Here is an 18,996-nt window from a genome sequence, read left to right on the forward strand (position 1 = left end):
AGAGAAGAGAAAAGAGGAGAGGAGTGGAGGGGAGGGGAGAGGGAGAGGGTAGAGAGAGCAGAGGAGGAGAGCAGAGGCGAGGAGAGAGTAGAGGGGGGAGAGAGCAGAGCGGGGAGAGAGCAGAAGAGGGAGAGGGGACAGAGAGAGAGGAGAGGAGGGGAGAGAGGAAGAGGAGAGGGAAGAGGAGAGAAGAAAAACAGTGCTTTAGTTATAGAAATTAAGTTGTATCTGCAGGCCTCTGTAGCCTCTAGCTCTTCTGGTTTCCGGTGGTAAATACCATGGGTCTCCTAATGCTCTATGTAGCTGCCTCTTGCTGATGGTGTTGAAAATAAAATTACCTCTCCTCCTGAAAACTTACAATTAATTACTTTCCTTTAATCAACAAATTCCTAAGGAGCAGTGAGTCTTTTTCCTCACTCTAATGCATTTTAATGACAGATAACTCAGGGTTATTTCTTGTTTTTGAAAATGTTCCAGAATGTTCCACCGCTAAAGAGATAGATGACGGTTGGTCAACATTGATTGCATTATAGAAACAAGTTTTATTATTTCATCTTTTCCCAAATCCACTCAGACACACTTTGTAGTTAGTAGAAGCTCACAGATCCATTGCCTCCTTTCATTCTTGAAGAAAATGTTGTTGTTGTTGTTTCTCAGTCTTTTCCAGTTTACAGACAATTGTGGTTAATCCAGTGGTTAAAAATAACGGAAATATTTCTGCTTCACCTGATGGCCACAGGTGTGTGTCTTGCCAGATGTTACTAGGTATGTCTCATCAGACCTACGTGATGGTTGAGACAGGTGATCGGAATGGTCTCTGCATTAGTGGGAACGTTTGAGGACATTGACTGGGAACAAGGACACGGTAGCCTGTACCTGCTGAGTTATGATGTGTTTACACCCCAGTGGTTCTGAGAGCAGGGTAAGAAAACTAGATAGAGCCTTATCGCCCGGGGGCTAGGACAGCTGATTCGGGCACTCGTTGACACAGATCCCAAGAATTCCAAATTTTTATTCTATCTGTGGTCATCTCGGAGGCACTTGGGGAATGAAAGTAGGTAAAGAAGTAAGCATGATGGAGAGGGAAGCAGAGAGCTAGCCCCGCGGTAGACATGTGACCGTTCATCTTAACTGGCGCTTCACAGCACCAGCGACCTCAGTGATGGCATGGTGGTACTTTTCTGAGGCGGCCTTGAATTCCACCAGATGCGTCTCGTAGCTCTTGATGGCTGCTTGAAGCTGCGTCCTCTCCACTGCTCCCAGGATGGCTCAGACGATCATGTCTATGCCAAGGCCAAGCACGGCAACGCCAATGCTGCCGAGGAGAGAGGTCCCGATGTGAGCGAGCACCGTGACCAGCTTGCTAATTATGCCAGATGTGACATTTGAGCCCACGAGTTTGACAGCCACTGCGCTGGCCGCAGAAGTAGCTTCTCCAAGGATGACAGAAATTACCTTTTGTACGATTGCAATCTTCTCTGTCTCTCCTTCCTTAATATCCTGAAGCTTCCGATAGAGGGTTGGCTCCAGCTTGTCTTTCAGTGCCTCGTCAACCTTTTGCAGTTCTTTTTGGATTTTGATCACTGCTTGGATAATGATGTCACAGTTTTCTTTAATGGTGCCATCTCTTCTCATTTCAATGAAGTCCAGCCTACAACCCAGGTGGGTGTTGAGAACCCCGGTGAGCTTGTTGGTGACCTGGAAGCTGTCAGACAAGCAGTCCAGGAGCTGCCGGTGAAGGCGGCTCACCTCCTGCCGCCTCCTTGGGTTTTCTGGGTAGAGGAAGTCACTCTGAGCCATGTTTCAGCTACAGCCTCTGCAAAATTAAATGGAAACTGTCACAGAGCAGGTACTCTATGACTCTAATTAGGCAGCCAGCAAAGTAGCCACAGCTAAGGCTTCCTCAGGGAACTCAGCAGGTTTGGTTTGTTTCCTTGTTTGAGTCAGGATCTCTTGTAACCCAGGTATGAGCTTCTGATCCTCCAACCTCTATCTCCCATGAGCTGCAATTACAGACCTGCACCCCTCTGCCTAGTTTATGCAGCACTAGGGATCAAAGCCAGAGCATCACAAATGCCAGACAAGCACCTACAATCTGAGCCGAATCCTTAACCCTTCAGAACTTAGCTCTTGACTGCCATTACTAATTTTTTTAGTCCCTAGTCACCTCGCTAAATCTGTGCCAGATTTATTTTTCAAGTATCTGGAGTAAAATTAGTAGTGTAAAGATCTCTGGGATTACAGCATCACTGATATAAATTTAGTGCTCATGGATTTGATGACTTAAAATATCCTGGCGGGAGACTTAGTTGGTAACAGTGCTTGCTTCACAAACCTGAAAACCTAAGTTTGCTCTCTGTGACCCACGTGATAAGAAGGAGAGAACTGCCTCATTCGAGGTGACCTCTGAGCTGAACACACCTACCACGCAGTCAGGGGTCCACCCACAACCACCTCACCCTCCCCAATAAATTATTTTGAAATTTTAAAAAGGAAATAAAACACATAGTACCATTTTATACCTTTATGGGCAAATTGCTTTTAAAACCTAAGGACTATCCAAAAGTGACACTCATATAATGTTAAAATCTTAAAAAAAAAAAAAATCCCTCATGAGCCAGGCATGGTGGTGTATGCCTGTGATCCCAGCACTCTGGAGGCACAAGCAGGCAGATCTCTGTGAGTTCAAGGCCAGCCTGCACTGCATAGCAAGTTCCAGGCCAGCCAAGACAACACAGTGAGAGCCTGTCTAAAAACCGCAAATTTCTCAGACTAAGAGCAAACATTCAAGGCTATAGATGGAAATACCATTTGAGGAGAAGGTGGACACCGTACAAGCACAGGAGAGTTACAATCATGTCTGGGACTCTTTTGTGAAGCTTATACATTAAATGATTTAGTATGGTCTATATTGTATGTGGCCATTTGTTTTGGTGAGTTTGAAAGAGTAACCCAGGCTCACATGAACTCACTAGGTAGCTCAGTACAGCCTCAAACTCATAGTGATCCTCCTGAGTGCCGGGGGCAGCCACCACACTCTGTCCACAGGCCTTCTTAAGACAGGCCAGAGTGGGTGTCAGGAGGAAGGTCGTGGTGGCCTGGTGGTGGCAGCACTTGCTCTTAATCCTGGTACTCCGGAGGCAAAGGCAGGCAGATCTTCATGAGTTTGTGACCAGCCTGGTCTACAGAGCGGATCATCCAGAGCTGCATGGAGAAACCCTGACTCGGAAAACAAAACAAAACAGAGAGAGAGAAGGCGATAGCATCTCGAAAAGACAGTAGAAGTACTGTGAACGCACTGTGGACTAAACAGCTACCTGGCGGGGGGCTTCTCGTGCTTGTATTTGGGGCTCACGGCCTAGTCTGTTAAGACAGGGAACAACCATACTTATCTGCACTTATTATACTGAAAATCCAAGCACAGAGAGAACAACATGCTGCTTAATGTGCACATTTTGAATAGGCTTCCCATGTGCCTGGCACTTGGACTTTTCTGTGTTAACTCTGCAATGGTCAGTTTTATAGTTATTTCACTTCTATGTGTCTGAGTGTTTTGCCTGCATGTATGTAGGTAGGTAGGTATGTGCACCATATGTATGCCGAGTGCCCTCAAAGGCCGGTAGAAGACATTGCAATCCTCAAGAACTGGAGCCGCAGGCAGTAGTGCACCTCCATGGGGTGCTGGGAAGTCTTCCAAGTCCTCTTGGAAGAGAAGCCAGTAGAAGCCAGTGCTCTTAACGTCAGAGCCACCTTTCTAGTCCTGCTTAAGTTGTGTGTGTGGTTTACCACACAGTCATTTTTTTGGTTGTTGGTCACATTGTAAGTGTGTCTTGCTGTTTCTGTCTCATAAGGCAAACTGGCTTGGCCAACCTGTATTCCGTTCCTGCTGCTTCTTCCGTCCTGTCCTGTTTAAAGGACCAGTTATCTTGTGCTCAGTGCAGCAGGGCGAGTTTATAAGAATGTGATGTTGTCTACCCTCGCACTGAAGTAACAGCCAGTTAACATCTTTGGACTGCTTTTGTTGTAGTTTGTGTTTGGCATAATTTACAGGAGTGTTCTTCTTTGACTCCATGACTCACAAAGAAGAAGCAGTTGGTGATGCCCCACCTTCTTGGCACTTCTGACCAGTTAGGAAGTTAAGGATTTCATAACTACAATGTCTAATTGAAAAAAAAAAAAACAAAAGAAAAACAAACCATGGTTATACAAGATTGGTGTTTGACTTGTGGAAATTGAATTTTTTAACAAGTCACACATTTTCTTTCTATATATTGTTATTGCCACCAGGGGGAGACACTTGGTCACCCGGGAACTTGTGGGCTTTTGAACTGATGCCTTTAATGATGTACTTGGTGGCTGAGAAGAGGCTCACCAGTGCGTGGAGAACGGAGAGTTGGTAATGTGTGGTGCTTCCATTCTGGCTTTCAACGATGTGCTTCGGAATGTCAGTCTGATCACTCCACTCTGTGGAACAGGAGCCCTGCAACTAATCATCTCTCTTTAGATCACGGATCCTGCCCGTGACACAATACTATGCCCAAGACACGTTCTGGGCACATTCTTATGCCCACTTTATTATATTTTTGATACTCACCTGCCTGGAGACTATTAGAGATTGTGGCGTTACCAGAGACCTCAGAGATGAGTTTCACATAGCTGTGGTTAACTACTCTTATGTACGGCAGATTAGGGCTTTCCTAAAATCTGAAATCACACTGCCAATGCTTCCTGTCAGTGAAAAACTTCCCTTTAGGGTGTTATTCCCCACTTCTGCATCTGTGTGGTCACCTCATCGAGGTTCTGAAGATCCTGCCACAGCCATCTGGGGGGTTGCTGGCTAGCAGGTGGAGCTCCTGCCTCCCAGGATGCCCATCATTTTTTTTGTTTAATTTAATTATTTTTATTAATTACAGCTATTCACTTTGTATCCCCCCTGTACCTACCTCCTTCTCCCCTCCCTATCCTACCCTCCCTCTTGCCCACCTGTGTCCCTCTCTCAGTCCACTGAAAAGGGAGGTCCTCCTCCCCTTCCCTCTGACCCTCGTCTATCAGTTCTCATCAGGAGTGGCTGCATTGCCTTCTTCTGTGGCCTGCTCTTAACACAGCCTTTGCTAAAGCAATATCCATTTGCTTGGTCTACATTGGGGCTCTAGGGACTTAAATTTTGTTTGATTGTGAGTGTTTGGTTGTTGAATCAGGATTTTGAGTCTTGCACAGCTAACTACAGTCCTAGAATTTGGGAGGTAGCTACAGGAGGATCAGGTCAGCCTCGGCTACACAGTGAGCTCAAAGCCAGCCTGGGTTACCAGAGACTGTCTCAAGAAAAAGAAAGCAAGCAAAAAAGAAAGGAGAGACAAAATATACAAAGGGAAGGATGATTACTTTTTAAAGTTAAGATTAATTTCATGCCAGGATGCAGGTGATTTAGTTTTTCTGGAAAAGAACCACATTGCAAGAGAAAGTGTGCTGATTGTCAGGATTTTATTTCGTTTTGTTTTATTTTATTTTTTAATAGTGCTGGCTGGTATGGAAGTCTTAATGTAAGCCAGGCTGGTCTTGAACTCACAGAAACCCTCTTGCCTCTGCCTCCCAAGTGCTAGGATTAAAGGCATGTGCTACCACACCTGATCATGTTTATCTTGCTTTAAAGTGTCCATTTAACTTAAAATTTAAAATTAGCATTCCAAGTGATGGGCTTCATTGTGGCCTTTTACACATAAACGTCAGTACCCTTTGCTCTTACCCAATTCCTTGCTGCTCTACTTCTTCTTGCTGGTCATCTTTTCAAAAAAACTTTTCAGGGGAATTTATAGACACCTGGTGCATCATTTACCAAAAGCTACAGGAACTTAAAGAGAGAAAATAGGGTTGAAGGTACTGCAGGAAACTTCACCTAGAAAGTGACGTTTGATTTGTGTTCTGGCAGATGCTCAAATGATAATGTAAAGAAATTAAAAATAGTAACCGATAAAATATGTTACCTATAACACCATCACACTAATGTACAAAGTTTTAAATAGAGGAAGAAAGACATCTGCAATCCTACTATCTTAGGGTCTTTTTGCTGCTGCTGTTGTTGTTATTTCTAAAATTTATCTATGTGCATAAGAATCTTTACAGAGTTGTAGTAATGGTAAAATTGTAGTAAAAATGAAATTCTTATTTTAATTCATTTACTTTCCTATGTTTCTAATTTTATAAGCAGTTTATTAGCTATATAAACTACTCAAATCTTTATCATAATTCATAAGTAAATCAAATCTTTATCATAATTCAGTAAATCTCAAATTATGCCACTGTTGTAATGTTTATATGCATAGCTTATTTTCCCTCCATCGTCTGTATTATTTCCTTGGAACAAATAGGTAGGAAAACAACATAACAGTAATTGTCTTCACGTGATAGTAAAAACACACCTGTGTCAATTCTCTCCTTCCACCGTGCGACTTCTGGAGATCAAAACTCAGGTAGTCAGGCTTGGCAGACCACACTTTTACTCACTGAGCCATCTTGCCGACCCTACTGTTTTCTTGTCTTTGATACATATTCACATAGGATACATTTCAGAATGAGTTCTTCTTTCAGGAGTACATCCTGAAGACATTTAAGATGAGACCAAAAAGCTCCCAGCGTTTACTTCTCACTAAACTGGGAGTAGTAGTAGGCGGGGTCACATACGAGTAAAATGAGCCTTGCTGAAGCTGGGTGGAAGGAAGATACATGCAAGCTCATTTTGCCGGTGTCTCCACTGCTGCTTTTTCCACAGTCGGTATATGTTACATGCACACATGCGCACACACACAGCAGAGGAGGGAGGGCCGAGCTGCCGATGTTGTCACCAGTGGCCCCCTGCTTAGGCACTGCTGCCTCTGCTCCTCACTGATCACTTGTGAGTGAACACAGCACACAGATAAGCCGGAAGCCCTGCAGGAGGAAAGAGCAGCTGCTGTCCAGTCCTGAGCTTAATTCAAAGCAAAGCCATGGTGCTCAGTTTTTAAGTTAATCGTGAAGCGACAATGCCTTTTCTGGGACAGATTCCTCTGCGAACTATTTTGAGCAGAATAATTCTGAGCAGAAAGAAGACTGTAAAGGTTATCCATTACACTTAGCAAAAGATTCCATTATGTACACAAGGCATTTCTGAGAAAAACAAAACAAAACAAAACAAAAAAACCGGTGTTCTTTCCCCTCAAAGGCTGCTTAGAGACACATGGTGTATCTAAGGATGATTAACTTCCTGGAGTACAAGCAAGCATTGTGCTAAAGTAAGAGCCTGCCTTCATTCTTCCATCACCAGGTTCTGCGTCTCCTTATGACATTCATGACACGGAAAGTACAGATCATCGTCCATACAAGCAACACACTTTCACACATGCGTCATGGCATCTCCCGCCTTCCTAAAACTAATGTCTTCATTGCTTCTCTCCTCAGTGACTCAGTCTTACACCGTCAGATAGAATTTTGTCTTTTCTGGTGTCTTCAGGGAGGGAATCTCCAAAGCCTGCCCCGAGATCCCCTCAAAACAAAGCCGGCAGTATACACAGCCACTCACATCAGGCATTATTCCAAAAGCACGGAAGCCTTGCCGTTCCGAGTATTTTAATAGAAACTTCCACATCACTTACCTTGCAGGGTATCCCAAGTGTGTTTCCCCACAGTTGTTTAGAAGTATTGTTGAGGGCTTTTTCATGTGGGCTCTTCTGGAAGCTTCTGGTGGAATGTGATGACGGACAGGCTTTGCTGGTCTCCGCTGGGTCCCCCTGCCTGTCTGGTTTATAGCCACTTGTGCCTGGCTTAGCTTTCAGAGCACTTCAGCTTCCTACAATATGACCTGCTCGTGTCATAAGCAATGTGGCTTGAGCAACTTAAAAAACAAAAACACCGGTGAAACATGTTGTTGTATTTTCTGTTCTTTAATGCATTTTTCATTTTATCGAAATGCTGTAAAGCTGAACAAATCCAGGTCAGCGTCAGTGAAACTCTAGCTGTAACTCCATCCTGTCAACCCTTCCAGATATACTTTCTTCGGCTTGTGCTGCTTTTAGACCTTTAGCTGTTGCTGGTGGCTTTGTTGAGGTTCTCAGGAGATACAAAACCAGATACAGCAAAAAAGTGTATCTAGGAGGGGCTTTTCCCCCCCTGGGTTGGAGTTCTATTCTGTATCACCTGTTATCTTCTTAGCAGGGGTGCACTGGTCCTGGAGGACTTCCTGCCTGGCTGTCCCTTTACTCCCTCTATTCCTTCCCCTGCATGCCTCCTTGCTCTTTTTTAAACACACACACACACACACACACACACACACACACACGAAACACACACACACACACACACACAAAAAAAAAACACACACACACCTAAGTATATAAATGTAGCCTGCCTGCTCCATTAAGTGTTGCTTGTGTGTATATGATTTCTGGGCTGGCCAGTTGGTATTGAATAATCAAGTAGGCTGCTCATCGCTGGGGAAGACTATCCTTCCCCATCTCAGCTCTCAGCATTCCTTACTTGCCTGTCTATGCTTGAGACTTCCTGCTTCCCTGTGAGCACATCTATCTAAAACAATTCACATTTGATGTGTGTAAGTTTACGTGCGAATGTGAGCGCACGTGAGCACAGCCTGAGCAGGAGCCGGCAGAGGTCAGAAGAGGTCATCAGATCCTCTGGAAGTGGAGTTCCAGGCAGTTGTGAGCTGCTCCGTAGGTGCTTGTAACTGAACCCCGGACATCTGGAAGAGCGTGAAAGGCAATCTCTCCAGCCCAGCATGTCTATTGATGTTGTTTTGTAAGTTAAAATGAAGGTGGGTATTAATCCCCACACTCCTTTGGACCTCATGTGCAAGGAAAAGTCTTATTCCCCGAGGGACCACATTAGTAGAGGATCGCCTGTCTCTGGGAGGCTTTGAGAGCACTAAGGGTGATGAAGCAGAAGGGGTCAATGCAGAGGTAAGCAAAGCACTAAGCCCATTTGACCAGGGGAGGAGGTGACAGCCCCATGCTAACACCGGGCAGATTTTCCTTGTTCCCTAACAGGTCTCCAGCATGTAGAACCCAGACAGTATTCACCTCGAACTCGGTCCCCAGGCTGCCCCTTCTGTTGCATCTTGCTTTTTGGTATCTGGGACCCCATACTTCAAACCCCCACTCATGGGAAGGGTTGGCCTTGTAGGACAGGTGAGACAGGCATTTGGGTCACCTGTGGGTGCAGTCAGCCTTGTCAGTGTGTCCATCCCTGCAGCCCCAGGACAGGAGTTGGTCTTTGGGGAGATTGCCTTGGGTGTGAAGACAGCACAGGCAAAAGCTGCCGTTGCTGCTGTGGCAGTCCCTGTGTCCAAGCCTGTTATGTCTGGGTCTGCTGTTTCCACACCCCCAGTGGGGCTCCAGGGAGATGAGAAAAGAACGGAGGAAATGAGGAAGGAAGGAGAATAGGGATGGGTGGGCTGTGTAGGAAAGCTTGGAGTACAATGGTCTTAGAGGAGTCGGTGGCTGGAAGAGGTGTAGATCTGAGGCAGCCATGTAGGTGTCATTGTCCTTATTAGCACCATGCTCCCGTGGGTACCATCGTCTCTGTTGCCCTCTTTGGGTGGTAGGCAGTTCCACATGTGTGAGAGCCTGATTACCACTGAGGCATGAGTTGCCGGCAGGAACGCAGATTGATGCATCTTCCAGGCTTGTCATGGGGTTGGCCAACAACTGTAGACCAGCCCAGGCCTTCCGTTTACATGTAGCCGCCTCTGGCCCAAAGTGCAGGACTTTGTGGGTTGCCTCCGTTCTAATCATAGGGCTTGTCTGTCACCCACTGGTGTATGTGCTGCTCTGTTTTGGCATGAATACAGTCCCATTGTCCTAGTATGGCAGGGGAGGCGGTCTGGGCACACCACCAAGCCCCAGCCACTAGGCACCAGAGGGTAGAGAGGAATGAAGAGGAATGGGGTGGGTTAGACTCATAGTCTCTGGATTCTTAGGGCTTCTGAAGGGTCCTGCCTGCCATCTCCAAGTTAACATATATTTGGGACAGCGCACAGTATTTGATTATGTATGTTATCAAGGAGTATGGTGGGTCCTTAGCCTCAGAGGTAAAAAAAATTTAAAAATGAACCCAGAAGGAAGTTGAACTGAAGAGAATTTTATGGGAGTTCAAAGTGTGCGTGTGCATGGGGGGGGGGGCAGACACAATGTAAATATTGACAGCTTCCAGGAGGAGGGATGTGATGTTTCTTGTTGTCAGCTTGGCAGAATTTAGAATTACCTGAGACATAGGTCCCAGGACATATGGGAGAGGGTTATCTTGATTATATTAATGGGGGGGGAAGAACTGCCCACTGTGGGTGGTGCCATTCCCTAGGGAGGAAATCTGGACTGTGTAAGAGTGGAGAGAGTGAGGGGAGTCCAAGCATGCATGCATTTCTTGCTCTCTTTCTTGATTATGGATGCAGCAAGGCCAGGTATCTGGAGCTCCTGCTTCTGTATAAATCTCCACACTGAACTCTGAGCTGAGACAAGTGTTTTCTCCACTAAATTGCACCACATCAACAGGAAAGAACTAAGATAAAGGAGATGATGGATAGGAGGAAAAGAGAGAGAATCCTGCTTTTGAGTTAGAAATAAGTTTCTGAGCATCTGTATGGGGAGGAGTGAGGAGGAAGTGAAGGAAGGAAGGAGAGAGAGAGAGAGAGAGAAAGAGACAGAGACAGAGACAGAGAGGAATGCCCAGAGTGCCAAGGTTAATACAATTATGTTTGAGTCAGTACTCAAAATGGGGAGAAAAAGTAGGGAAAGAAAAGTTACACATTTTGAGGTACAATTCAGGTTTGACAGTAAAGGGCTGTAAAGCATTGCAGAGGTTTCATTTTTAGAATAGTATATCTTATCAATAAATATCAAGTATTCCTCTCATATTTTTCTCTTTTTAAATAGTTATGTTAAAATCTACTATTATTATTATTAGTGTGAGGCATGATCTTACACACATGGAAGTCAGAAGACAACTTCCTGGAGTCTGTCTGTCCTCCTATCCTGGGTTCTGAGGCTCAAACTGAAGTCACCAGTCTTGTGTGTGTCAAACACTCTTACTCCCTAAGCCATCTCTCCAATGCCCAGACATCTTTGTAGCAGGACTTTGAGTGTATCTTATTTCTTGAAGTTACAGCTTGGGGGTGGGGTGGGGTCCTATACAAGTACTTGATAAGCCAAATTGGATTAATGCTTGAGGAAAGGACAACAGTACATCTTTGTGAGTTACACTCTCATGGACAGTTTAGGATGTTGTTTTGCAGCCCAGGGCCAGAGTCATAAAACAACATAGATCCAAATAATCCAAGAAAAGTTAAAAAAAAAATAGAGCTATAAACTACCATACCAGGAAAAAAATTACTACCTCCCCATGTTTCTTTTTGTGAGACAGCCCTGACTGTCCTGGAATTCACTGTGTAGATCAGGCCGGCCTTGAACTCAGAGATCCACCACCTGCCTCTGCTGGGATTAAAGACCTGCGCCACCACATCCAGCTTGAAACAGTCTTCTCTTAACAGGCACCAACAAAGCCCTGCCCTCCCACCCTCCTCCTCTCATCCAGTAAGATGCAATTATGACGTTTCCTTCCTCCTCTGTGGTATTTCCAATTCTAAGAACAACTTTGATTCCCTTTCTCAAAATCAGCATGCTACCAGGGGTCTGAAGTTGGTTGAGAGGGAAGGTTTATCTTCGATGGCCTCCAAGCCTGCTCATGTCCAGCTAGCCACCTAACATGTATGTGGTATACATCTAACATGTATGTGGTATACATCTAACATGTATGTGGTATACATCTAACATGCATGTGGTATAAATTTAGTCTCATGTTCCTATTCTACCCTCCCAATTATCTCTGTCACTCTTTCTATTAAAGACCAAAACCAAGCCTGCTTCAATTTTGGATAGCTCTATCACCCTTGTCAGGACTTACCTTCATGTACTTATAGCATCTTTTTAGTCTCTTCATGGCGGCCAATTCCATTTTTAGTTTTCATTTGGATTCTGCTTTGCTTAACAGGGCTGAAATTTCTTTGTTGGGGAAATGTCTTCTGAGTCAGAAAAGGATAAAGAGAGACTGCTTCAAGTTGCCAAACTATTCTTCTCCCGCACACTAGATCTGGATTCTTTCATAAATAGGTTTGTTGAGTTGTTTAACCTCAAGATGAAGACTCAGATTCGCCCAACAAATATGAAGGAAGAGAACTGCATTAAAGATTTCTTTGAAAAAATGATCAAAAATTTTAAAGAGATGCAATTGATGGTGGATTTAAAGTACAAACAAATTCAAAAAGATCCATTATGTTCCAAGGTGATGACTGCTGTGACCTCTGTAGTGGACAAGTGTGCAAATGTGGGTCCACAGACAGCTAAAGAGATACTCAAAAATATCCAGACCCCCACTCCTTCCTCTATGCTGAGCCACATTTTTGAGAGTCTGGAATCTTCTCTTTCAGTCATGATGCAGTCCCCCATCATGGGGCTTCGGTTATGTGACTTCTATAAAGAGGAGACCAAAGAGCAGTCAGAGGCCACCACATCCGAGAAAAGTACAAGTCCAGAATTTCTCAAGGCCACCACAGAGGATGCCTGGAAGAAGCTGCAGGATGCTTTAAGAATTGAGGATGTCCACCAGGCACCAGAAGCAGCAGTAGATACCCTGGAACAGTTTGTCAAGACTCTGGAGTCGATGTTACAGGCCCTCCGGAAAGCCATAAAGACCATGGAAGGGGATATGCCCACATGTATGGAAGCTGGGGGCAAGTAGAGGCTCAACGGAAGATGTGTTTCTTTCTGTCTGGAAATCAACTTGAATTCTCCAGTTTTTGTGGTACTTAGTATATTCTGTTGCCATCTATTTGGCATGTTAAATCATCGCTTGGCAAACCACTTCCCTGTAGTTCTCCTTTGTTAAAATAAAAGGGCCTGTTAAAATAAAACCAAAGAAAGCCTGCTTGAAATGGCCGTGACTAAATAGAATGTCCAGCTATAAGGATCATGGCAGTATTACACTTGGGAAGAGCTCTAAATATGTTGCTGCTTTTGAAGCATAGTTAGAGCAGCTGATTTCTCCTTTTCATGGGTCTATCTCCAGTTGCATTAGTGTGAAGTCTAGGTAGGAACTGGCATTACCATATGGTAATCTATCATTATCATTCTGTAACCTACAAGGCATGACTGTTCATGCCTGGGAAATAGAATCCATGCTGTGTCATTCATACTGATATAAATAGACATTGGAGTCTGGTAATCACCTTGCTGGGATCACTGGGTTCCTGAACCCCGGAACAAAAAACATGGACAGAGAAATCTATACTGTAACAGAAACTCAGTTTAAGAAAAGATGTGCTTTCAGGAGAGGAAGTAGGCCAGAGCTGGGAGGACAGGTTAGATGCTCAATGCTGTTGCGTGGGGAGGGTTGTGACCCTTGATGGGTCAACTGCATGGTGCCAGCTTTGTCATGGGCTTTTCTGCCTACCATGTCCCATTTGTAATCTTACTCAAAGGCTTCCCTTATGCCAAATGTTTGGTTCGTATGCTGATCTCACAGGCTTTGTATCTGGTTTCTCCTGGACTTCTCTCAGCCCTGTTCTCCTGCCTCAGTACAATTTCTATAATTCCTAGTGTCTTGGCTGTCATAAACCACTAAATATTCCTGATATGATTTGCATAGGACTAAGCAAAGCAACAAACAGAAAGTAATATGATTTTCTTGCTTATATGAATAAGACCAGAGTTTGTTCTCATCTGTTTTCCCTAAGGTCTTAAGATAGGGGGATAGTAATAGATAAAAAATAAAGGTGTTATTCTCGAGATGGACAGAGGACGCATAGATCCATTCACTCCAACAGACCAATAATATTTTAGGAGATCTTACCTCAGACCAAAGTAGGATTCGTGGCTTCAACGCAGAAAACAGTTTTAGGAGGGGACAGTATACCACAGACATGGGGCTCATTAAAGACTGAGGATTAAAACAAAGGAGGTTCTCAGAAGAAAGTAAGACACACCCTAGAGCATGGGAGGAGGCTTCTCCAAAAAGAGCCACAGTTTATTAAGAGAGTGTTTTAAATACACACATGGGGGATCTCCAGGTGTGGGTGTGGTCTCCTGGACTCAGAGTCACAATTCAATCTGAGCATGGTAAAGATGAAATGGACACAAAGTTACAGCCCTATCCAAGAGGTGGTTTGCAGTTGATAGCTGTTGGGAAAAGGGGAAATCAGTTTTCTCCAGGGGAGTGACACTGAGTGACATATGCATGGCAGGCCCCATGCCCAGGAGTGGATGGCCAATGCAAAAAGAGCATCATGGGTGTTTTTGTAGGCTTTTTGTTTTGTTTTTATTTTTGTCTTGTTGGTGTTTTGCTTGCTGTTTTGATTTGCTTATTTTTGCTGACTTTGAGAGGGGAAAGAGAGAGAACACGAAGTTGGGTGGGTAGCATCTGGGAAGAGTTTGGGGAGTAGAAAAACATGATTAAAATATAAGAAAACTTTTTAAGTTTAAAAAAGGTCTTACGTCGTTGTCTTTGCAATACTTACATGCAGGAGTTCAGTGCGTGTGAAGCTATTATCTTTCAAAGTTCATCAAGGAAGCTAAGTGAGATGACAGGGTGGTCCCCAAGGGCAGCTGACCTGACTAGGCATAGCTGTAGATCTCAGAGAGGCAGTAAGCTACCTTTCCTGTGGACAAATAGTCTCATTTGAGATTCCCAGAAAAACATCCCAGTCGGAAGGCCCTGAAATCTTTCAGTCTGTGTATCCCCCAGCTTCTCAGTTGCCAAATCCGCTACACCTAGGATTATGTAAGTCTGAAGATATAGCTCAGTTGAGAAGTAGTTTCTCTTGTATGCACCAAGCCCTTGGTTCCAATCCCAGCACTGAGTAAAACTGGGGCATGGTGGCACACACCTGTAATCCTAGTGTTCATGAAATGCAGGCAGGAGGGTCAGAAGTTCAAGACCATCTTCAGCTACTCAGTAAGCCTGAGGTCAGCTCCGGGTGTTTGAACATTGTTTCAAAAAACCAAACAACAAACACTTTAAAGAGAGAATGAGTGAATCTAACCTAAGTCAACTGGAATCAGATCGCTGTACAACTAAATGCAAAAATTCTAATTTTCTAAGCAAATTATCCAGAAAATTTAATTTCACTGTTTTTTTTAAATATTTATTTATTCTCATATTATTGGTGCTTTTCCTTCATGTATGTATGTGTAACACATGCTTCCCTCAGAAGCCAGAGGAAAGCATTGGATTTCCTGGAACTGGAATTTCATACTGTTGTAAGCAGCCAGGTGGATGCTGGGAACTGAGTCTGGGTCCTCTGCAAGAGCAGTCAGTGCTCTTGACCACTGAGTCATCTTTCCAGCCCCTCTTCTGCTGTTTTAAGTCAAAGAGTACACACAGAACTTCAGGTGGGCCTAGAATGCTGCGCTCTGACATAGAACCAAAATATTAAATGGATTCAGGATATTTTTTGTAGTGAGAGCTTTGCTTTCTTTTATGTTTTTTTTTTCTTTTTTTGTCTCTAATGTGGGATGTGGAAATGCTTTTAGTTCATCCTCAGTTGAAAACAAACTCACGAGAGGGCACATGATCTTGGTTAGCTGAAAACAGACATGTACTTGAGAGGGCTCATGATGTTTTTCTGGAAGCTGTCTTAAGCAAGGGGTGCGGCTTTTGCCAGCTGGAAAAACAGCCTGAGTGGACTTAGAGAATATAAATAGAGGCCCACAGACAGAAACAATGCTTTTGCATAGCTACGATTCATAAGGTTCATATTGCTTTGCTGGTCTTCATTTTTCTACACTTAACTTCACACACACTCCAGAATACTTGTGGCACTCTGGCTGAGCCTTGCTGTCTCTGCTGACTCGTGCTGCTGCTGTTGTAATTACTGATGTTTGGGCTGCCAGTATCTGGACAACGAAGAGTGGAATCACCCCAAGGAACTACTTCTAAAAGTCCACACCCCCTTTTCCTAATAACCTCCTTTCTCCCCTACCTCTGGTTGGGAAGGTGGTTTGAAGGGAGGTAAAAGCATTTAAGAACCCTAAATAAAATAGGTTTTGGAAAAATCTAAGGCTACATATTTTTATACATACAGAGATGCTTAGATTATTTTAATAAAATGGCTATGAGAGATAGTCACTATAAACCTTGTCTAGTACTTTCAACAGTCCATTTATACTCTGAGCACTAGTCTCACCTGTGGAAGATACCCTAGACTAACAGAGGAAAATAAATGAGAAATTACAGTGAAATGTCTAAACTAGTCTCCGATAGTTTCATGAGTGTATGAGTGTGTATGTAAGTGTGTGTGTGTGTGTGTGTGTGTGTGTGGTCTGTCTGTCTGTGTCTGTGTGTGAAGAGGCCAAAGGTGCGCATCAGGTGTCTTCCTCTACTGCAGTCTACAGAAGACTGCAGGCAGAGTGGAATAGTTCTTGAGCAGGGAGTGAGGATTGAAAGAAAAATTAAAAAACCCAACACAGTGCCCATGGGATCTGTTCGAGAGGGCTTCCAGCAGAGACCAGCCATATGGGTTTATTCCAATAATCCCTTTTCATAGTCAGAGCAAAGCAACCTCGCTACAATGAATGGGTGCATGGAGAACTCAAGCTTGTTTACCTGGGCCACCTGTCTGTGTGATCCTCACACAAACAAAAGGTGTGAACGTGACAAAACATCCTGCCTGCTGTCTCAAACAAAAGGAGGTGGACTTGGCAAAACATCCTGCTTGTCCCTGACTCCAGGTGAAGGCCAGGGTGAAAACATGTTTTTCCACTGAGAGCTCAATGACAAAGCAGCCTGACATACAAGCAGCTCTCCACAGCAGTCCACGTTATTTTCTGAGACATGTTCTGTTGCTGACCCTGGAGCCCACAGATCATCTACAACTATTTTCTAGTAAACTCTGGGCATCTTCCATCCTCACTTCCCAGCCCTGAGATTTCAGGTGTGTTATATAGATTTATGAGTTTGTTTAAGGATAAAAACATAGTTCATATTCCCTTGAGCTCTTCCAGAAGTTAAATGTTTTTTGAGTATGCAATCTACAAAATGGGTCATTTATTTAAATTAAGTCAAAATCCAACTTAACATTTCATGGTTTAAGTTAGACATGGTAACACACCTGAACAGCAGCAGGAGGGAGAACTAAGTCATCATTTTTAAAAAAAAATGCATGTCCTGAGAATCATGAGGACATAGTCACAATGTTCTTTGTTATTGGAGTAGAGCAGAATTGTATGAAGGCTCTATGTTAGAGTCTGTTGATACAGCACATGGCTTTAAGGTCCACTGTTAGGGTTCAGAAGACACTGAAGGAATGTCCCTAGACTCAAGTAGCATGCAAGCAACAAAAGGCGTTTATTCTGCAGAAGACCAGCATGCTGGGGCCACCATCCAGGCAGAATGGAGACCCTAGACAAAGGTGCACAGGTCTTCTCATAGGGAACTTGGAGAATTTCAGGGACAGGTAGGTCATCTTAATTGTGATTGGCACAGGTCAAAAGCAAGGGCACAAGTGCATCTATGATTGGCTAGGGCTAGCTAGGGCTTGATTAGGAGTTGGGGGCTTTCTAAACTTGTCCCAACTGGCCCAAATTTGTGGGTGTCAGGGAAGTTACAAGGGTTAACTCCTGATTGGCTTGTGTCTAGGTGGTTGGTGGCCTGCATTCTTGGGTTAAGAATGTTCTACTACAAGATAAGATAGGGCTGCCCAGAACAGATGTCCCTTCCCAATTTTGTGGTTATCTCTAGGCAATTTCTTGGGTGGGGCATTTTATGATCTTGCTCCTGGAATTGGAGGCTTGGGCCCTCTCACCACATTTCTGCCACATTCACTGAGGGGTGCTAAAAAAAATGATGTTGCTTATGTGGAGAGCACTCTGTAAGACTCACATGTTTGAAACTGCTTTTCTCAGAAACCTGATTGCGCTTAGAGATGAAATGCTCCCTTCCTCCACTCTTCAGAGAAGGGGACCCCCTACCCCGCCACCCCAGCATATCAAGTGGCATCAGGACTGAGTGAATCCTCTTCCCCTGTGGCCTGGTGAGGTAGCCCTACCAGGGGAAAGTGATCAAGAAGCAGGCAATGGAGTCTGTGTCAGCATCAGCCCCATTCACCTTACTAGGAAACCCATATGAGGACCAAGCTGTCCATCGGCTACATCTGTGTAGGTGGCCTAAGTACAGTTCAAGCATGGTCTTTGGTTGCTGCTTCAGTCTCCAGAGGTCTCATGGGGCCCTGGTTTGTTGGCTCTGTTGGTCTTCTTGTGGTGCTCCTGTCCCCTCTGGGTCCTTCTATTTCTCCTCCCACTTTCCCACAAGACTCTCTGTGCTCCACACAGCTGTTTCCACCAGCTGCTGGGTAGAGCCACGCAGAGAATACCTATGCTATGAAAGCATAGCAGAGAGTAGACTGCCTTTTTTGCTTTGCTTTGTGGCTTATCAATTTTAAAATATTTTAGGTAAAATCTCTCTCTCTCTCTCTCTCTCTCTCTCTCTCTCTCTCTCCCTCCCTCCCTCTGTGTGTGTGCGTGCATGTACACATGGGTGCATGATGTACATGTGGAGGTCAGAAGACAACTCTCAGGAGTCTCCTTCCACCATGTATGTTCTGGGGATCAAATTCAGGTCACCATGCTTATCAGGAAGTGCCTTTACCACTGAGCCATCCTGCCAGCCCCACACTGTGTGTCTTTAAATCTCTCCGTCACCTAACTATTTCCTAGATCTGTGAATTCTAGGATCACCCCTGATTTGTGTTTTCTTTCTACTTGGCTCTTTCCTACCCATGTGAGGTCTCATCTTACCTGGACAAATCTTTGCTTCTGCTAGAAAACGTCACTATCCTGGGTCCAGAGGCATCTCGTTTCCTTCCCAGTTTCCAATGTCTAAGGCTTGCACTTGCTTTGGCCACAAAGCACATACAATGTCTTACTGTCTTTCTTCCCTCCTCTCAGCCTTTCCTCCCACTACACATTC

General features: G+C 44.4%; 2 protein-coding genes across 2 annotated transcripts; one reads left to right on the forward strand and one right to left on the reverse strand.

Moving 5' to 3' along the window:
* Positions 1-896: 896 nt before the first annotated feature.
* On the reverse strand, positions 897-7,721 carry Smco3 (single-pass membrane protein with coiled-coil domains 3). The gene is given in 3 exon segments (XM_060384314.1): positions 897-1,816; positions 5,744-5,848; positions 7,626-7,721. A coding segment is annotated over 1 exon segment (678 nt). The 5' UTR covers positions 1,801-1,816; positions 5,744-5,848; positions 7,626-7,721; the 3' UTR covers positions 897-1,122.
* Positions 7,722-12,051: 4,330 nt separating this feature from the next.
* C5H12orf60 (chromosome 5 C12orf60 homolog) lies at positions 12,052-12,774 on the forward strand. Its single transcript, XM_021644287.1, has one exon. The coding sequence runs from the start codon at positions 12,052-12,054 to the stop codon at positions 12,772-12,774; it is 723 nt and encodes a 240-aa protein (XP_021499962.1).
* The last annotated feature ends 6,222 nt before the right edge of the window (positions 12,775-18,996 follow it).

The sequence above is a fragment of the Meriones unguiculatus genome, chromosome 5 (genome assembly GCF_030254825.1).
Source record: "Meriones unguiculatus strain TT.TT164.6M chromosome 5, Bangor_MerUng_6.1, whole genome shotgun sequence".
Taxonomy (NCBI): domain Eukaryota; kingdom Metazoa; phylum Chordata; class Mammalia; order Rodentia; family Muridae; genus Meriones; species Meriones unguiculatus.